At 49.0% G+C, this 18,803-nt stretch overlaps 1 protein-coding gene across 1 annotated transcript; it reads left to right on the top strand.

The window, feature by feature from the left end:
* Nucleotides 1-598: 598 nt before the first annotated feature.
* On the top strand, nt 599-14,192 carry LOC142915743 (volume-regulated anion channel subunit LRRC8E-like). Its single transcript, XM_076061444.1, has 9 exons — nt 599-873; nt 3,840-3,997; nt 4,454-4,567; nt 7,818-8,122; nt 9,412-9,921; nt 10,179-10,326; nt 11,070-11,228; nt 11,743-11,892; nt 12,085-14,192. The coding sequence occupies exons 2-9, from the start codon at nt 3,854-3,856 to the stop codon at nt 13,093-13,095; spliced, it is 2,541 nt and encodes an 846-aa protein (XP_075917559.1). The 5' UTR covers nt 599-873; nt 3,840-3,853; the 3' UTR covers nt 13,096-14,192.
* Nucleotides 14,193-18,803: the final 4,611 nt, after the last annotated feature.

Here is an 18,803-nt window from a genome sequence, read left to right on the forward strand (position 1 = left end):
TGATGGGCTTCTACAGCTCCGCAATAGTCGAGTGTGAATAGTCGCCTAATAGTCGCTATTGGCTATCAGAGGTTCTCCCCAACAACCAGTCAAACAACGTTTGGGCGGTCATCTTGGGTAGGGGGGTGTGTGGTGGCTTCTCCCTTACCAAGATGGCAACCCCCCTCCCACCACGAGTCACGTGGTGTTGATATTTTGTGGGTGTTTTTTTTAATTGGTCAGCTCCATTGCACGTGACATTGAACTTTATTTCATAGCCCGATTAAGGCCCATGGTAAATAGCATAGACTAGATAAGGCGCTGCTGCGTTTCAGACTATACCAAGCATAGCCCGGAAGAGGGGGAGGGGTATGAAAAGCATCAAAACTCAAGACGCGCTGAATAAATGTAGCGAATTTGTTTGATGTTTAATTATTTCATCCATAGCGAAAAGAAGCAAGAGGGGCTCGCTGGCGTTAGTGAACGGTGGGGTTTGCTGTGTACCCCCCTAAATTAAAACAATTTAAGTTTGCCGGTGGCATTCACCCCTTCCTCGCCCGCTGCCCGTGTTGGTTTCGCCCACGACCCTCTCCCTCCACCACGAAAGTGTCGCGTTTTGGCGGGAGAAGGCGGCTGTGTGTTCTGAGGAGACTAACAACCACCACCACAACATCTATAATCATAAGTATAACTACTACTATAATAACAATAACATCTACAATCGTAACTATAACACTAATAATAACATGAACAACTTACAACAGCAATAATATAAACAATTACAATAGTAATAAAAACATGAACTGCTATAATAACTAATACTGTAACATCAACAACTACTACGACTATAATAAAACAAAAACGTGAACGAGAGCGAGCGACACAACGGGCGCGGTGAGTGAGAGAGTGGAGCCGACCTCTCGCCCTCACAGCCTGAGGCCCACAAAGACGCGCGGGCTCTGTCAGCCTCACGCAGCCCGTCAGGGAGACTACACGGGGAGACATTTGTGTTGTGTCTGTGTGTCTCTGTGTGTGTCTCTGTGTGTGTATTGTGTCTGTGTGTGTGTCTCTGTGTGTGTGTCTCCTGTGTGTGTGTGTGTGTCTCTGTGTGTGTGTCTCTGTGTGTGTGTCTGTAAGCCTCACGCAGCCCGTCAGGGAGACTACACTTGGAGACATTTGTGTTGTGTCTGTGTGTGTGTGTCTCTGTGTCTGTGTGTATCTGTTGAGTCTCTGTGTGTGTCTATGTGTGTGGGTGTGTCTCTGTGTGTGTCTCTGTGTGTGTGTCTCTGTGTGTGGGTATGTCTCTGTGTGTGTCTCTGTGTGTCTGTGTGTGTGTGTGTATGTGTGTGTCTGTGTGTGTGTCTGTCAGCCTCACGCAGCCCGTCAGGGAGACTACACGGGGAGACATTTGTGTTGTGTCTGTGTGTATGTGTGTGTGTGTCTGTGTGTGTCTCTGTGTGTGTGTCTCTGTGTGTGTGTCTCTGTGTGTGTGTTTCTCTGTGTGTGTCTGTGTGTGTGTCTCTGTGTGTGTGTGTCTCTGTGTGTGTGTCTCTGTGTGTGTGTCTGTGTGTGTGTGTGTCTCTGTGTGCGTGTTTCTGTGCGTGTCTCTGTGTGTGTGTCTCTGTGTGTGCGTGTGTCTCTGTGTGTGTCTGTGTGTGCGTGTCTCTGTGTGTCTCTGTGTGCGCGTCTCTGTGCGAGTCTCTGTGCGAGTGTCTCTGTGTGCGTGTTTCTGTGCGTGTCTCTGTGTGTGTGTCTCTGTGTGTGCGTGTCTCTGTGTGTGTGTCTCTGTGTGCGTGTGTCTGTGTGTGTGTGTCTCTGTGTGCACCTCTGTGTGTGTCTGCCTGTGTGTGCATGTGTCTCTGTGTGTGCGTGTCTCTGTGTGCGTGTCTGCCTGTGTGTGTCTCTGTGTGCATCTTTGTTGCCTGTGTGTGTGTCTGCCTCTGTGTGTGTCTCTGTGTGTGTCTCTGTGTGTGTGTCTGTGAGCGTGTCTGTGTGTGCGACTTTGTTGCCTTGTGGGGAGCGATAGTGTAGCGGTTAGCGCGCTGCGCTATGAACCTGGCGACCCGGGTTCGATTCCCGCTCACGGCCAACACCAGTGACAATTATCTGAACCGGTCCCGGGCCTCCCCTAGGTCGACTCAGCCTCAAATGAGTACCTGGTGCGGTGTGTAAACATTGCCACTAGGGAGACAAAGGCGGTCGGGCGTGGTGCTTGCCACCCACCCCCTCGTGTACTGTTCCGGCCTTCATAGGTGCTCGCTAACAGCACTTGCCCCTGCAGTCTGTTAAGGCTATATGGGGGATCTTTGTTGCCTGTGTGTGTGTCTGTGCGAATGTCTCTGTGTGCGAGTGTCTCTGTGTGCGTGTCTCTGTGTGTGTCTCTGTTGCCTGTGTGCGTGTCTCTGTGTGTCTTTGTTGCCTGTGTTGGTGTCTCTGTGTGCGTGTCTCTGTGTGTGTCTCTGTTGCCTGTGTGCGTGTCTCTGTGTGTCTTTGTTGCCTGTGTTGGTGTCTCTGTGTGCGTGTCTCTGTGTGTGTCTCTGTGTGTGTGTCTCTGTGTGTGTGTCTCTGTGCGCGTCTCTGTGTGCGTGTCTGTGTGTGTGTGTCTCTGTGTGTGTGTCTCTGTGTGTGTGTCTCTGTGTGTGTGTGTCTGTGTGTGTGTCTGTGTGTGTGTCTGTGTGTGTGTCTGTGTGTGTGTCTGTGTGCGTGTCTCTGTGTGCGTGTCTCTGTGTGCGTGTCTCTGTGTGTGTCTCTGTGTGTGTGTTTCTGTGTGTGTGTTTCTGTGTGCGTGTCTCTGTGTGTGTGTTTCTGCGCGCCTGATGTCTGCGTGTGTGTCTCTGTGTGTGTCTCTGTGTATGTGTCTCTGTGTGCGTGTCTCTGTGTGCGTGTCTCTGTGTGTGTGTCTCTGTGTGTGTCTCTGTGTGTGTGTCTCTGTGTGTGTGTCTCTGTGCGCGTCTCTGTGTGCGTGTCTGTGTGTGTGTCTCTGTGTGTGTGTGTCTGTGTGTGTGTCTGTGTGTGTGTCTGTGTGTGTGTCTGTGTGCGTGTCTCTGTGTGCGTGTCTCTGTGTGCGTGTCTCTGTGTGTGTCTCTGTGTGTGTGTTTCTGTGTGTGTGTTTCTGTGTGCGTGTCTCTGTGTGTGTGTTTCTGCGCGCCTGATGTCTGCGTGTGTGTCTCTGTGTGTGTCTCTGTGTATGTGTCTCTGTGTGCGTGTCTCTGTGTGTGTGTCTCTGTGTGTGTCTCTGTGTGTGTGTCTCTGTGTGTGTGTCTCTGTGCGCGTCTCTGTGTGCGTGTCTGTGTGTGTGTGTCTCTGTGTGTGTGTCTCTGTGTGTGTGTGTCTGTGTGTGTGTCTGTGTGTGTGTCTGTGTGTGTGTCTGTGTGCGTGTCTCTGTGTGCGTGTCTCTGTGTGCGTGTCTCTGTGTGTGTCTCTGTGTGTGTGTTTCTGTGTGTGTGTTTCTGTGTGCGTGTCTCTGTGTGTGTGTTTCTGCGCGCCTGATGTCTGCGTGTGTGTCTCTGTGTGTGTCTCTGTGTATGTGTCTCTGTGTGCGTGTCTCTGTGTGTGTGTCTCTGTGTGTGTGTCTCTGTGTGTGTGTCTCTGTGTGTGTGTCTCTGTGTGCGCGCCTCTGTGCGAGTGTCTCTGTGTGCGTGTTTTTGCGCGCCTGATGTCTGCGTGTGTGTCTCTGTGTGTGTCTCTGTGTGTGTCTGTGTGTGTGTGTCTCTGTGTGTGTCTCTGTGTGCGTGTCTCTGTGTGTGTGTCTCTGTGTGTGTGTCTCTGTGTGTGTCTCTGTGTGCGTCTCTATGTGCGCGTCTCTGTGCGAGTGTCTCTCTGTGCGTGTTTCTGCGCGCCTGATGTATGCTTGTGTGCAGTCTCGGCCCGAGTCATGATTCCCATCGGAGCCCTGACCTCCTCCTTCTCATTGGAGGGTCACCAGGACCTCAAGATCCTTCAGCCCTGGTGGGACGTGTTGTGCGACATGCTCTCCGTGCCCATGTTCATGATCGGCATCTTTGCCGTGATGCTGCAGGTGCGTCGTTCCAACAACGCTCCAGAGAGCCCCCCCACGCACATTCATCAATGTCGCCGCCTTGCTCATGGATATTGTATAACATCGCGCCACGGTGGCCGGGAGATATTGACGACCTCGCCTGGTATGTAGGAGGTCACAGGTTCCATCCCCGACCCCTGCTGCATATTCGGACTCTGCGTATGTCTCATCAGCACGGTGGCCGCGAGATGTTTACTACCTCGGCTGGCACGCAGGAGGTCGTGGGTTCCAACTCTGCGTGCGAGCTAACTCAAAGAGAGCGAATCTTGGGTCGATTTGGGTTGCCCCCCCCCCCCCCCCCCGTACACACCGGAAATCGCGCAAAGTGAACCACCTGCGTGGAGCGGCGTCCTCCAGGAGACCACACGGCGTCACGTGACCATGACGACCGCTCGTCATGGTCACGCGGTACCCACTTCCCCCGCCTCTGCCCAGAACATGAACGAGCGCATCCTGTGTGTGCCGGTGCCGAGCGGCTTCGACGTGGATCTGAAGGAGTGGAACGAGACCGTGCTGAGGGACCTCGTGGCCAACCCCAGGGCCCACAGGGTGAGTGAGGGTCCCCCTCAGGCCGGCTCGGCACCACCGTGCAGGGGGGGAACCGCTGGTTGCCAGCGGAAAGGCCGGCTGCGCCACCGACAGTTGCCCGAGGAATAGTGTCATGTATAGTGTAGTGTATAGTGTAATGTATAGTTCATAATAAAGGTTTTTGGGTTAGATCGCGTTTATTTATAAATGTGTCGTAACCCTCCACCACCCGACACGGCCAATCAGCAAAAAAAAAAGTGTCACGTTGACAAAAGACAAATAATTCACTACTTTAGCCCACCGGTGTGTTGAAGAGTGAATCCACATTTACAGTTTGAGTACTGTGACGTTTCGCTGGTAGAGCTAATATTTACTTTTGGAACTTTGCTATTCTCAATTATTTTAGCAACCTCATGTCTAGTTATCTCTGCCTCATTATGTGGAAGGAGTCTAACTGCTGATTCTACCTCAGCAATTATCTCATCCACTGGAATTGTGCGTGGGGTAACGGCAAAAGCCTTAAGAGAGCTGCGTGTAAATAAGGATATCCAAATCCTAGCAGCTGATAAAGGCCGCACTACTGTAGTGATGTCACGAGCCGATTATGATAATAAAATTAGAAATTTACTAGAGGAAAGTACTTACATTAAAATTAAACGAGATCCAACTAATACTTTAGAACGTAAGACCACTGCAATAATTGCAAATTCATTAATCCCTAAAAATGAGCAATACCTAATTAAGCCAAGGGCCTCAAAACCACCTAGACTCTATGGGCTACCAAAGATTCATAAAATCGGCATCCCATTACGACCCATAGTCAGTACAATTGGCTCTGCCACATATCAATTAGCAAAATATATAACCAAACAAATACAGCCCTACATCGGTAAGACATCTTCATTCATAAAAAATTCAGAACATCTTGTGAATGTGATTAAAGATATTAAACTTACTCCTGATGATATTCTGGTAAGTTTTGATGTGATTTCTCTATTCACTAAGGTTCCAGTGGACGAATCGCTTAAATTACTTGATACACTAGTAAAGAAAACCGGTTTACCAAAAGATATTCCGAAACTTGCTGGCCATTGTTTAAATAACACTTACTTCTTATGGAGAGGGGATTTCTTTAAACAAAAAGAAGGAGCAGTAATGGGTTCTCCTTTATCCCCTGCTATAGCAAATTTGTACATGGAAAACTTTGAAATAAGAGCACTTGCCTCGAGCACATTAAAACCATCCTTTTGGTTTAGATATGTGGATGACACTTTGGTTGTCTGGCCACATGGTAAAGATACACTTAATGATTTTCTAAATCATCTCAATGCACAAAACCCGGCCATCCAGTTCACCATGGAAATGGAGGTGAATAACACACTCCCATTCCTAGATATTTTGCTTGGACATGGCCTAAACGGTAAAATAACACACAGCGTTTACAGAAAGCAAACGCACACTGATGCCTATCTGAATGCAGAATCACATCATCATCCAGCTCAGAAATCCTCTCTTATCAAGACGCTCATACATCGGGCTAAAACAGTGTCAGATGGTGAGAGTCTAGTGAGAGAGATTAAACACGTTAAAGACGCACTACGACAGAATGGCTACAATAATGCTCAAATTAACAGAGCATTGAATGCCAAATCACGATCGCAAAGCAATACTGCTGAAAGCGACCAGATTGTTAAAACAATAAAAATTCCATATATCTCAGGAGTAACTGACAAATTAGCCCGTGTTTTGCAAAAGCAAAACATTACAGTAACATTTGGTACAGTACACAATATTCAAAAACTAGTATCTTGCACTAAAGACGCATTACCTAAACTATCAACAGAAGGTGTATATCGGATTAATTGTTCATGTGGCAGCTGCTACATTGGGCAGACGGGACGTAACATCAGCGTAAGACTAAAATAACATCAGAGAAATATTAAATTATCTCAAACACAACTGTCGGCAGTGGCAGAACATGCTTGTCAACAAGGACACTCAATTGATTTTGACAATGTTGCAGTGGTGTGTAAAACTAATTATTACTGGCAAAGACTAATTAGAGAATCCATTGAAATTGAGAGGAACAAGAATAACTTTAATCGCTCTGACAGCTACCGGCTTAGTGCGGCCTGGAAGCGTATTATTAAATAATACACATTACATTTTGATTTAAAGAATTACTAATCTACAACTCATTACTAATCATAACCAATGACTGATTACTAATCGATTATATAATTACAATACCCCCCCCCCCTCCGCCTCTAATCACTGCACCTGATATGAGTTAAGTGATGACGTCATCCTGCTGCTCTATATAAAACCGGGAGCAAGCGAGGGCTTTACCATTTTGGCGAATTGCCCGATGATGCTGGATGTATTTACCAGCGAAACGTCGTACTCAATCTGTAAATGTGGATTCACTCTTCAACACACCGGTGGGCTAAAGTAGTGAATTATTTGTCTTTTGTCAACGTGACACTTTTTTTTGCTGATTGGCCGTGTCGGGTGGTGGAGGGTTACGACACATTAAAATAAACGCGATCTAACCCAAAAACCTTTATTAAGAATAATATTGGTCGCGAAAGCCTACGTGTTAAACTGTAATGTATAGTGTCTATAGTAGTGTAGTGTATAGTGTAATGTATAGTGCAGTGTATATTGTAATGTACATTATAGTGTAATGTATAGTGTAGTGTAATGTATAACGTGTGGTGTAATGTATAATGTAGTGTAATGTATAGTGTAATGTATAGTGTAGTGTATAGTGTAGTGTAATGTATAGTGTAATGTATAGTGTAGTGAATACTATAATGTGGTGTGTAGTGTATAGTGTAATGTATAGTGTAGTGTAATATATAGTGTAGTGTATAGTGTAATGTATAGTGTAGTGTATAGTATAACGTGTGGTGTGTAGTATATAGTGTAATGTATAGTGTAGTGTATAGTAGTGTAGTGTATAGTGTAATTTATAGTGTAGTGTATATTGTAATGTACGTGATAGTGTAATGTATAGTGTAATATATAGTGTAGTGTATAGTGTAGTGTATAGTGTAATATCCTAGTACAGCACACCAGTGTGTTGGAGAGCAAAGCCACAACATTGACGATCTTGAGTACGGTGACGTTTTGCCAGTAATTACAACCGGCATCATCAGGCGAAAGCCAGATTTGAGCCAGCTCTGTCACCCTGCAAGGGAGGGGCATGCGATATCACCGCCACGCCAGTTCACTTTGCCCTTCTGCGTGCGTTCCCACACTCGCCCAGACCGGCTTCGACCAGTACCAGTACCGGTTGATCAACCAGTTCTGCTACGACAACGCGGTGCTGTGGATCAGCAAGTACTTCCCGCACCTCGTGGTGCTGCACACGCTCGTCCTGACGGCCACCAGAAACTTCTGGTTCAGGTTCCCGGAGACGAGCTCCAAGATTGAGCACTTTGTGTCCGTGCTGGGCAAGTGCATGGATTCGCAGTGGACCACGCACGCCGTCCACGAGGCCGCGCTTGATGGGGTGGCAACAACGGCGGCGGCGTTGCGGCCGTCGCTGCCCGCCACGGCGGGGAGCTGCAGGTCAGAAGGGGGCTGACGGAGAGACGGCCCACGGCTCCTTCCTGGTTATTATTATCCCCTCTCTTGCCTTTGTCATTCCTTCCCCCCTTAAGTAAAAAAAACCTAAAAAGTTCCCCTTTCTCCCTGCAGGGGGACCCCGCGTGGGTTTGGGGCAGCGAGCCCATTCACACATATCTCTATCCCCCTGCTTTTCATAACCGGTCTGGCTTAAGGTTGGCGGTGTGCGTGTGTGTGTACGTGTGTGTGACGTGTGTGTGGGGAGCGGTAGTATAGCGGTTAGCGCGCTGCTGTGGTATGAACCTGGCGACCCGGGTTCGATTCCCGCTCACGGCTAACACCAGTGACGATTATCTGAACCGGTCCTGGGCCTCCCCTAGGTCGACTCAGCCTCAAATGAGTACCTGGTGTGGTGAATAAAAACATTGCCACTGCGGAGACAAAGGCGGTCGGGCGTCGTGCTGGCTGCCCACCCCCTCGTATACCGTTCCAGCCTTCATAGGTGCTCGCTAACAGCACTTGCCCCTACAGTCTGTGAAGGCTATACGGGGGATCTTTGTTTTGTTTTTGTGGGGAGCGGTAGTGAAGCGGTTAGCGACCTGCGCTATGAACCCGGCGACCCAGGTTCGATTCCCCCTCACGGCCAAGACCAGCGACGATTATCTGAACCAGTTCTGGGCCTCCCCTAGGTCGACTCGGTCTCAAATGAGTACCTGGTAAACATTGCCACTGGGGAGACAAAGGCGACCAGGCGTGGTGCTGGCCACCCACCCCCTCTTGTACAATTCCAGCCTTCATAAGTGCTCGCTAACAGCACTTGCCCCTACAGTCTGTTAAGGCTATACAGGGGATCTTTGTGTGCGTGTGTATGTGCGTAATGATGTGGGTGTCTGTGAGTCTGTATGGGTCTTTGTGGGTCTCTACGGGTCTCTGTGAGTCTCGATGGGTCTCTGCGGGTATCTGTGAGTCTCTATGGGTCTCTGTGGGTCTCTATGGGTCTCTGTGGGTCTCTGTGGGTCTCTGTGAGTCTCTATGGGTCTCTGAGTCTCTAAGGATCTCTGTGAGTCTCCATGGGTCTCTGTGAGTCTCTATGGGTCTCATTGAGTCTCTATGGGTCGCTGAGTCTCTATGGGTCTCTGTGAGTCTCTATGGGTCTCTGTGGGTCTCTGCGGGTCTCTGTGAGTCTCTATGGGTCTCTGAGTCTCTAAGGGTCTCTGTGAGTCTCTATGGGTCTCTGTGCTTCTCTGCGTCATGACGCGTTGCCCGATGTCCACGCAATCCCACGTACGCAGCGACCCGAGATCCGGCGAAATCCCCATGGAGAAGCTGCCTCCTGAGTCTCCGCCGGGACCGCCCCGGCCCTCCGTCCAGTTTGTCGACCCCGGCGAGGCCGCACCACCCGACCGGTCCCCCCCGGGGCAGAGCGAGGACCGGCGGACGCCATCGGATGATCGCATCCTGGACAAGAAGGAGGGCGAGCAGGCTAAGGCTCTCTTCGAGAAGGTGAAGAAACTCCGCGCTCACACGGAGGCGGGCGGCGGGCTCCACAGGATATACGTGTTGCAGACGGCGGCCCGCTTGCTACAGGCGCTGGTGGTGCTCGCGTACACCGGCTACGCCTGCCCCAATATGCGCTACCACATCCACTGCGTGGAAGGCGAGTACATCACGGGCTACGGGAACTTCTACTGCGTCCACGGGCTGTGGCGCATCTTCCGCATGATGTGGATGGCCTACGCGACCACGATGTGTGTTTACGCGCTCACCTGTGCCTACGTCGTCTACTGGGTGGTGACCTGCAGGTGAGAGGGGGGGGGGCGGCGGTGCTGCCGCAGAGCGGTTGTGTGGCACCGGATCGCCGTCTGGCAGCCTTCTGGCTTTGGCCTACGGGCTTTTCGGCGATCGTGGAGACGCGGTTAGCGCGGACGGCGACACTGCAACAAAGATCTAAACGTAACGTTTTACTATTGGCTTCGTGGGAGATCTTCCGCGTCGGGACAAGGGTCGACGGGCACTGAGTTCTCTGTGCTGGGGGGTGGGGGGGGCGCTGACACTGCAGGCTCAAGGAGTACAGCTTCGCGGAGACGCGCCAGGAGACGGGGGTGGACGACATTCCGGATGTGCGCAACGACTTCGCCTTCCTCCTGCACCTAGTGGACAAGTACGACCCCTGCTACGCATCCAAGTTCTCCGTCTTCCTGTCCGAGGTGAGGAGAAGCCGCTCGCAGAGCACGCTGTGCGCTGCACGCACGCCGTACACTGGACGGAGCCGACCGCGCTGATCTGAGATGCGGGGTTAGGACAACAAACTGTGGGTCTCTGTGTGGTGAGCGTGGTGCTGGCCACCCACCCCCTCGTGTGCCGTTCTGGCCTGGCCTGCATCGGTGCTCGCTAACAGCACTTGCCCCAACAGTCCATCGAGGCTATACGGGGGGATGTTGAGTCTTTGGGTCTCTGTCTGAGTCTATGGGCCGTGTTAGTCTATGTGTAATGACAGGGTGCCACCTGTCGGCCTGGAGGGGTAATTACAGTTATGGGCAAGTTATGTAATGACTAATTATAAGGGGGGGGGCGTATCGGTAGTAAAGGTCAAAGGCTGAGTCAGACCGCAAGCTCCGGGAACCTGCTTGAAGATTCTGGAAGGGGACGTGGCCGGAGGCGGGGCTTGGCCGCACCGGGGTGTACATGAGGGGGTCCTGAGTCCTGGCTGCGCTAAGTCAAGTAACTGTGTAGTTGGACGCCGACGATGGGGTTGTGTAGCTACGTAGAGATGTTTACATATACGTATCGTCCAGTGTGAGAATAAATAAGAAGGCCTCTACGCGATGTGTCTCGGAAGCTGCTCACTACATATGTATAACATGGGGCGGTACGGCTCATTGGGCCCTCGCTGCTGAAACAAATAAAATCCATCCACGCTTGGCTGCTGGTGCTGTTGCTGCTGCTGCAGGTGAGCGAAAATAAGCTGAGGCAGGTCAACGTGGATCAAGCGTGGACCCTGTCGCATCTGACGGGGCTGCTGGAGATCAACGTGCAGGGCGAGAGCGAGCTACGCCTCTGCAAGCTGGCAGCGGTGCCAGTGGACACATACCGCCTCACTGAGATACAGGTGCCCGTGGACACACCCATGCACCCACCCACCCACCCACCTGCTCACTCACCCACCAATTCACTCACCTAGACACCCACTTAACCACCAACTCGCCCACACACCCACCCAACCACTCTCGCACACACCCACCCACTTGCTCACTCACCCACTCGCTTGCCAACACACCCACCCATGCACACACCCACCCACACACCCACTCACTCACTCACCAACCCACTCACCCACACACCCACCCACTCACCCATACACCCACCAACTCACACACCCACTGACCCACCAACTCACCCACACACCCACCCACTCATCCAGACACCCACTTACCCACACACCCATCCACTCACCCATACACCCACCAACTCACACACCCACTCACCCACCAACTCACTCACCCACACATCCACTCGTCTACCAACTCACCCACTCGCCCAACCAACTCACCCACATACCCACTGACCCACACACCCACTCACCCACCAACTTACTCACCCTCATACCCAATCCCCCACCGAAGGTGCTGACGCTGGACTCGATGCACGGGGTGGCGCTGGGGGCGGCGGTGGTGCAGTTGGTGAACCTGCACCAACTCCGGCTGCTGAACTGCACCGTGAGCGTCGACAATCGCGCACTCGCCTTCCTCAGCGAGGAGCTGCACCAGTTGGAGGTGCGTGGGTGGGTGGATGGGCGGGCGGGCGCGAGGGTGGGTCGGTCGGAGCGGTCCATTCGGCTCCACTGACCCGGCCGTGACATCACCAAAAAGTCACCTCCCCCACCAAATGTATTTAAGTCGCAGTGTCGGGGACCGATATTCACCGTTGCCGTTCGCGGCGTCCGCCCCCCCCGCGCCCTCTTGCAGGTGAAGTTTGCGGTCAAGGCGGAGGTCCCGGGCTGGCTGCGTGAAATGCGCCACCTGGAGGAGCTGTCCCTGGAGGGGCCCCTGACGCCCGCGCTCCTTAAGCCGCTGGGCGGCCTCAGGCGCCTGCGGGGCCTGCGCCTGACGACAAGCGTCGCCCGCCTCCCGCCTGGCCTGGCCGCCGTCGCTGGCGGCGGCCTGCGCGCGTTCGCCCTCGACAACGGCGGCGTGCGCCTCGAGTCGCCGGCGCCCCTGAGCAAGCTGCGCGGCTTGGAGACGCTGCGGCTGACGCGCTGCGGCCTGGAGCCCGCCGAGCTTCCGCGGCCCCTGCTGGCGCTGGGACGCTTGAGCGACCTCGACCTGTCCCGCAACGGCCTCCGCTCGCTGGGCGACGGCGATGACGCGTCGCTGCCGGCGGCCGCCTGGGAGCGCCTCGCCGTCCTGCGCCTTTCGGACAACGCCCTCGTGAGCGTCCCACGGTTCGCGGCGGGGGCGGGGTCGCCGGCCCTGCGCTCGCTCTTCCTCGACGGGAACCTCATCGAGGGCGAGCTGCCCGCGGGGCTGCTCCGCCTGCACGGCCTGCGCGTCCTCGACCTGAGCCGCAACGCCATCGCTGCCCTGCCGCCCGACGTGTGGCTGCTGACTCAGCTGAGCACCCTTCTTCTGTCGGGCAATGCCCTGCGGTGTCTGCCCGATGAGTTGTTCCGGTGCGAGGGATTGCGGACACTGGCGCTCGCCAACAACGAGCTGTGCGAACTCAGCGGCCTGGTGGGGAGGCTAAGGAGGCTGCGCAGGTTGGAGCTGGTGGGGAACCGGCTGACGGAGCTGCCGGCCGAGCTGGGGGAGTGCGCGGAGCTGAGGCGCGGGGGGCTGGTGGTGGAGGAAGAGCTCTTCGAGTCGCTGCCCGCGCGGGTGAAGGAGGCGATGCGGGGCGAGCCCAGCAGAACGACGCAGAGCCCCTCTGGAAGCCGGGAGAGAAACGCAAGAAACTGGGAGGGAACCCCAAGACACTGAGATGCTTTTACCAGTAATTACAACCACGACCTCCTGTATATCAGGTAAAGTAGTTAACGTCTCAATTACCAAGGCGTAGACACCAATGAAGGTCCAGACGACCACCGGACTGAGTTTGGGCCGAGTGGGTCGCACATGTCCAGTGAGTCTAGGGTGGGCCTAATAATACATGGTCTTGTGTCTGTGTTTTATTGATCGAACAGTTGGTTCATGTAGCCGCAAACTACAGTTATGCGCATTGAATAATCCGTGGCTGAAAGTCACGTGAAGTAGCTTGTCTGATAATTTGTATAATCTCCCCCCTGTTCTATCTCCCCCTATTCTACAGTGAGAGTGAGTGGAGTTTGTATGATTAGGGGTTGACAGGTCTGGGTGTAGGCACTGAATAGGGATTGACAGGTCTGGGTGTAGGCACTGATAAGGGGTTGACAGGTCAGGGTTTAGGCATTGATTAGAGATTGACAGATCTGGGTGTAGGCATTGATTAGAGATTGACAGTCTGGGTGTAGGCATTGATTATAGATTGACAGGTCTGGGTGTAGGCACTGATAAGGGGTTGACAGGTCTGGGTGTAGGCATTGATTAGAGATTGACAGGTCTGGGTGTAGGCATTGATTAGAGATTTACAGGTCTGGGTGTAGGCACTGATAAGGGGTTGACAGGTCTGGGTGTAGGCATTGATTAGAGATTGACAGGTCTGGGTGTAGGCATTGATTAGAGATTGACAGGTCTGGGTGTAGGCACTGATAAGGGGTTGACAGGTCTGGGTGTAGCCATTGATTAGAGATTGACAGGTCTGGGTGTAGGCATTGATAGGGGGTTGACAGGTCTGAGTGTAGTCACTGATAAGGGGTTGACAGGTCTGAGTGTAGTCACTGATAAGGGATCTAACACCAAAATAAATACAAAACCTGTATTAGGGGAAGCCACCGTTGACCAATTTGGACCCCCGGTTTTTTTGTTTTTCTCCGTTGGCTCCAAGCGCTTGATCATAGCCCCCAGCTTTTAAGGGCGGTCCGTGAATCGCTTCTTCTCGCCGCTTCCGCCGGGATGCTCGAGAGCGTGAATGCAAACATTAAAACGTTTCCCCGTCTTGACCGGGCTGTCTTTGTTTGCTACGTCCTGTTGATTTCGTTGCCTTGGGTGTTCTGATTGTCCCTGCGAGGCCATGCCGCCAGGACCCTCCTTGAAGAGACGCGCGGCCAAAGGAGATGCTGATACACATGGACCCAGAGCTGGAAACCCAGCATCTCGATGTCTCCGTCTTAACCATTGCGAATTCCCAGAGAGACACAGCCATTATGAATCCACTGAGAAAGAGAGAGAGCGCTATTATGAATCCCCTGAGAGAGAGAGAGCTATTATGAATCCCCTGAGAGAGAGAGAGACAACCATTATGAATCCTCTGTGTGTGTCAGTGTGTGTCAGTTTGTGTGTGTGATTTAATCCCATCTGTAAAGGATGTGATTCCTGACATGCAATACCCTGTTGTCTAGAAACGGAGTTATGGTTGCGGCAGCAGTTACATTGGGGAAACGAAATGACATGTCTCGGACCGTGTTCGTGAACACAAGGCAGATCTGAAACACGGTAGGACCAATACCTCTGCCATTGCCGATCATTGTTTTAACGCTGTGGGCTCACACGAAATTGATTTTTCCAAGACGGAGTTACTCTGCAAACCTACCGGCAACCTTTAGAGATTTGCTCATGAAGCCATCCAGATATATAAACACAGACAACTTCAACCGAGATGGGTGCAAACTGAGCAATCATTGGAAGAACGTTATTAACCAAGTAAATTCTTAACTGACTGTGATGTTTCCCTCCTACCAGCCTATGTCAGCTGTTATTCCGACTCTCTGTGTGTCTCACATCATGTGTACCTCTTGCTCTTAGGGGTTTTTGTTCCTGTTGCCCGGCTCTCTGACATTGGGCCGTCTCACGTTGACATGCTAATCTCCCACATTTACATTTATGTGCAAATTCCTTCTCTAGCTCCACCCACTTATCAGTGGGTTGGGCCCACCAATATCCTATATAACCTCTTGCTGCAGCGGCTCTTTCTCCTACGTCAGCAGTCCTGTGTTTGTTTCACATCTGAAGATGGTCGCTTGTGTTGCGATCGAAACGTCGTGATCTATTATATTTTTTCTACCTACATGACTTTACCGAAAGAACCAAAGAATATGAATTCCTGCAGTCACGAAAGCTATAATACATGGACATGGCCGATATATAGACAATATATAGATGATGGTTCTGTTATTGGCGGCGTTTTAGACAATATAATACATGGACGTGGCCGATATATAGTAATAATAGATATATGATGGTTTTATTGTTGGTGGCGTTTTAGACAATATAATACATGGAAGTAGCCGATATATAGTAATAATAGATAGATGATGGTTCTGTTGTTGGCGGCGTTTTAGACAGATTTAATACATGGACATGGCCGATATATAGTAATATATATGATGGTTCCATTGTTGACGGCGTTTTAGACAATTTAATACATGGACATGGCCGATATATAGTAATAATGGATATATGATGGTTCTGTTGTTGGCGGAGTTTTAGACAGACATAATACATGACATGGCCAATATATAGTAATAATAGATATATGATGGATCTGTTGTTGGCGGCGTTTTAGACAGATAATGGTTCTGTTGTTGGCGGCGTTTTAGACGTATAATACATGGAGGATGCTGAAATATAGTAATAATAGACAGATGATGGGCGGCGTTTTAGACAGATATGATACATGGACATGGCCGATATATAGTAATAATAGAAAGATGATGGTTCCGTTGTTGGCGGCGTTTTAGCCAATATAATACATGGACGTGGCCGAAATAAAGTAATAATAGATAGATGATGGTTCTGTTGTTGGCAGCGTTTTAGACAATATAATACATGGACGTGGCCGAAATATAGTAATAATAGAAAGATGATGGTTCCGTTGTTGGCGGCGTTTTAGACATATAATACATGGATATGGCCGATATATAGTAATATTAGATATATGATGGTTCTGTTGTTGGCGGCGTTTTAGATAATATAATACATGAAAGTGGCCGAAATATAGTAATATTAGATATATGATGGTTCTGTTGTTGGCGGCGTTTTAGATAATATAATACATGAAAGTGGCCGAAATATAGTAATAATAGATAGATGATGGTTCTGTTGTTGGCGGCGTTTTAGACAATATAATACATGGATGTGGCCGATATATAGTACTAATAGATAGATGATGGTTCTGTTGTTTTGCGGCGTTTTAGACAGATATAATACTTGTACATGGCCGATATATAGACATAATATATAGATGATGGTTCCGTTGTTGGCGGCGTTTTAGACATCTATAATACATGGAAGTGGCCGATATATAGTAATAATAGATATATGATGGTTCTGTTGTTGGGGGCGTTTTGAACAGATATAATGCATGGACGTGGCCGATATATAGTAATAATAGATATATAATGGTTCTGTTGTTGGCGGCGTTTTAGACATATAATACATGGACATGGCCGATATATAGTAATAATAGATAGATGATGGTTGTGTTGTTAGTGGCGTTTTAGACAGATTTAATACTTGTATATGGCCGATATATAGACATAATATATAGATGATTGTTCTGTTGTTTGCGGCGTTTTAGACAGGCATAATACTTGTACATGGCCGATATATAGACAATATATAGATGATGGTTCTGTTGTTGGCGGCGTTTTAGACAGATATAATACATGGACATGGCCGATATATAGTAAAAATAGATATATGATGGATCTGTTGTTGGCGGCGTTTTAGACAGATATAATACATGGACATGGTCGATATATAGTTATAATACATAGATGATGGTTCCGTTGTTGGCGGCGTTTTAGACAGCTATAATACATGGACATGGTCGATCTATAGACATAATATATAGATTATGGTTCTGTTGTTTGCGGCGGTTTAGACAGATACAATACATGGACGATGCCGATATATAGTAATAATAGATAGATGATGGTTCTGTTGTTGGCGGCGTTTTAGACAGATATTATATATGGACATGGCCGATATATAGTAATAGATATATGATGGTTCTGTTGTTGGGGGAGTTTTAGACAGATATAATGCATGGACGTGGCCGATATATAGTAATATTAGATATATTATGGTTCTGTTGTTGGCAGCGTTTTAGACAGATATAATACATGGACATGGCCGATATATAGTAATAATAGATAGATGATGGTTCTGTTGTTGGTGGCGTTTTAGACAGAATACTATACTATATATCGGCCATGTCCATGAATTATATCTGTCTAAAACGCCGCCAACAACAGAACCATCATATATCTATTATAATTGTTATTATATATCGGCCATGTCCTTGTATTATATCTGTTTAAAACGCCGCCAACAACAGAACAATCATCTCTCTATTATTACTATATATCGGCCAAGTCCATGTATTATATCTGGTGTTTGCTGCGTTTTAGACAGATATAATACGTGACGTGGCCGATATATAGTAATAATAGAAAGATGATGGTTCCGTTGTTGGCGGCGTTTTAGACAGATATAATACATGAAAGTGGCCGAAATATAGTAATAATAGATAGATGATGGTTCTGTTGTTGGCGGCGTTTTAGACAGATATTATATATGGACATGGCCGATATATAGTAATAGATATATGATGGTTCTGTTGTTGGGGGAGTTTTAGACAGATATAATGCATGGACGTGGCCGATATATAGTAATATTAGATATATTATGGTTCTGTTGTTGGCAGCGTTTTAGACAGATATAATACATGGACATGGCCGATATATAGTAATAATAGATAGATGATGGTTCTGTTGTTGGTGGCGTTTTAGACAGAATACTATACTATATATCGGCCATGTCCATGAATTATATCTGTCTAAAACGCCGCCAACAACAGAACCATCATATATCTATTATAATTGTTATTATATATCGGCCATGTCCTTGTATTATATCTGTTTAAAACGCCGCCAACAACAGAACAATCATCTCTCTATTATTACAATATATCGGCCAAGTCCATGTATTATATCTGGTGTTTGCTGCGTTTTAGACAGATATAATACGTGACGTGGCCGATATATAGTAATAATAGAAAGATGATGGTTCCGTTGTTGGCGGCGTTTTAGACAGATATAATACATGAAAGTGGCCGAAATATAGTAATAATAGATAGATGATGGTTCTGTTGTTGGCGGCGTTTTAGACAATATAATACATAGAAGTGGCCGATATATAGTAATAATATATATGATGGTTCTGTTGTTGGGGGCGTTTTGAACAGATATGATGCATGGACGTGGCCGATATATAGTAATAATAGATATATAATGGTTCTGTTGTTGGCGGCGTTTTAGACATATAATACATGGACATGGCCGATATATAGTAATAATAGATATATGATGGTTGTGTTGTTAGTGGCGTTTTAGACAGATTTAATACTTGTACATGGCCGATATATAGACATAATATATAGATGATGGTTCTGTTGTTTGCGGCGTTTTAGACAGGCATAATACTTGTACATGGCCGATATATAGACATAATATATAGATGATGGTTCTGTTGTTGGCGGTGTTTTAGACAGATATAATAAATGGACATGGCCGATATATAGTTATAATATATAGATGATGGTTCCGTTG

The sequence above is a fragment of the Petromyzon marinus genome, unplaced genomic scaffold (assembly GCF_048934315.1).
Source record: "Petromyzon marinus isolate PM22_M1 ecotype Great Lakes invasive population unplaced genomic scaffold, UKy_Petmar_22M1.pri1.0 PM_G_Scaffold_34, whole genome shotgun sequence".
Taxonomy (NCBI): domain Eukaryota; kingdom Metazoa; phylum Chordata; class Hyperoartia; order Petromyzontiformes; family Petromyzontidae; genus Petromyzon; species Petromyzon marinus.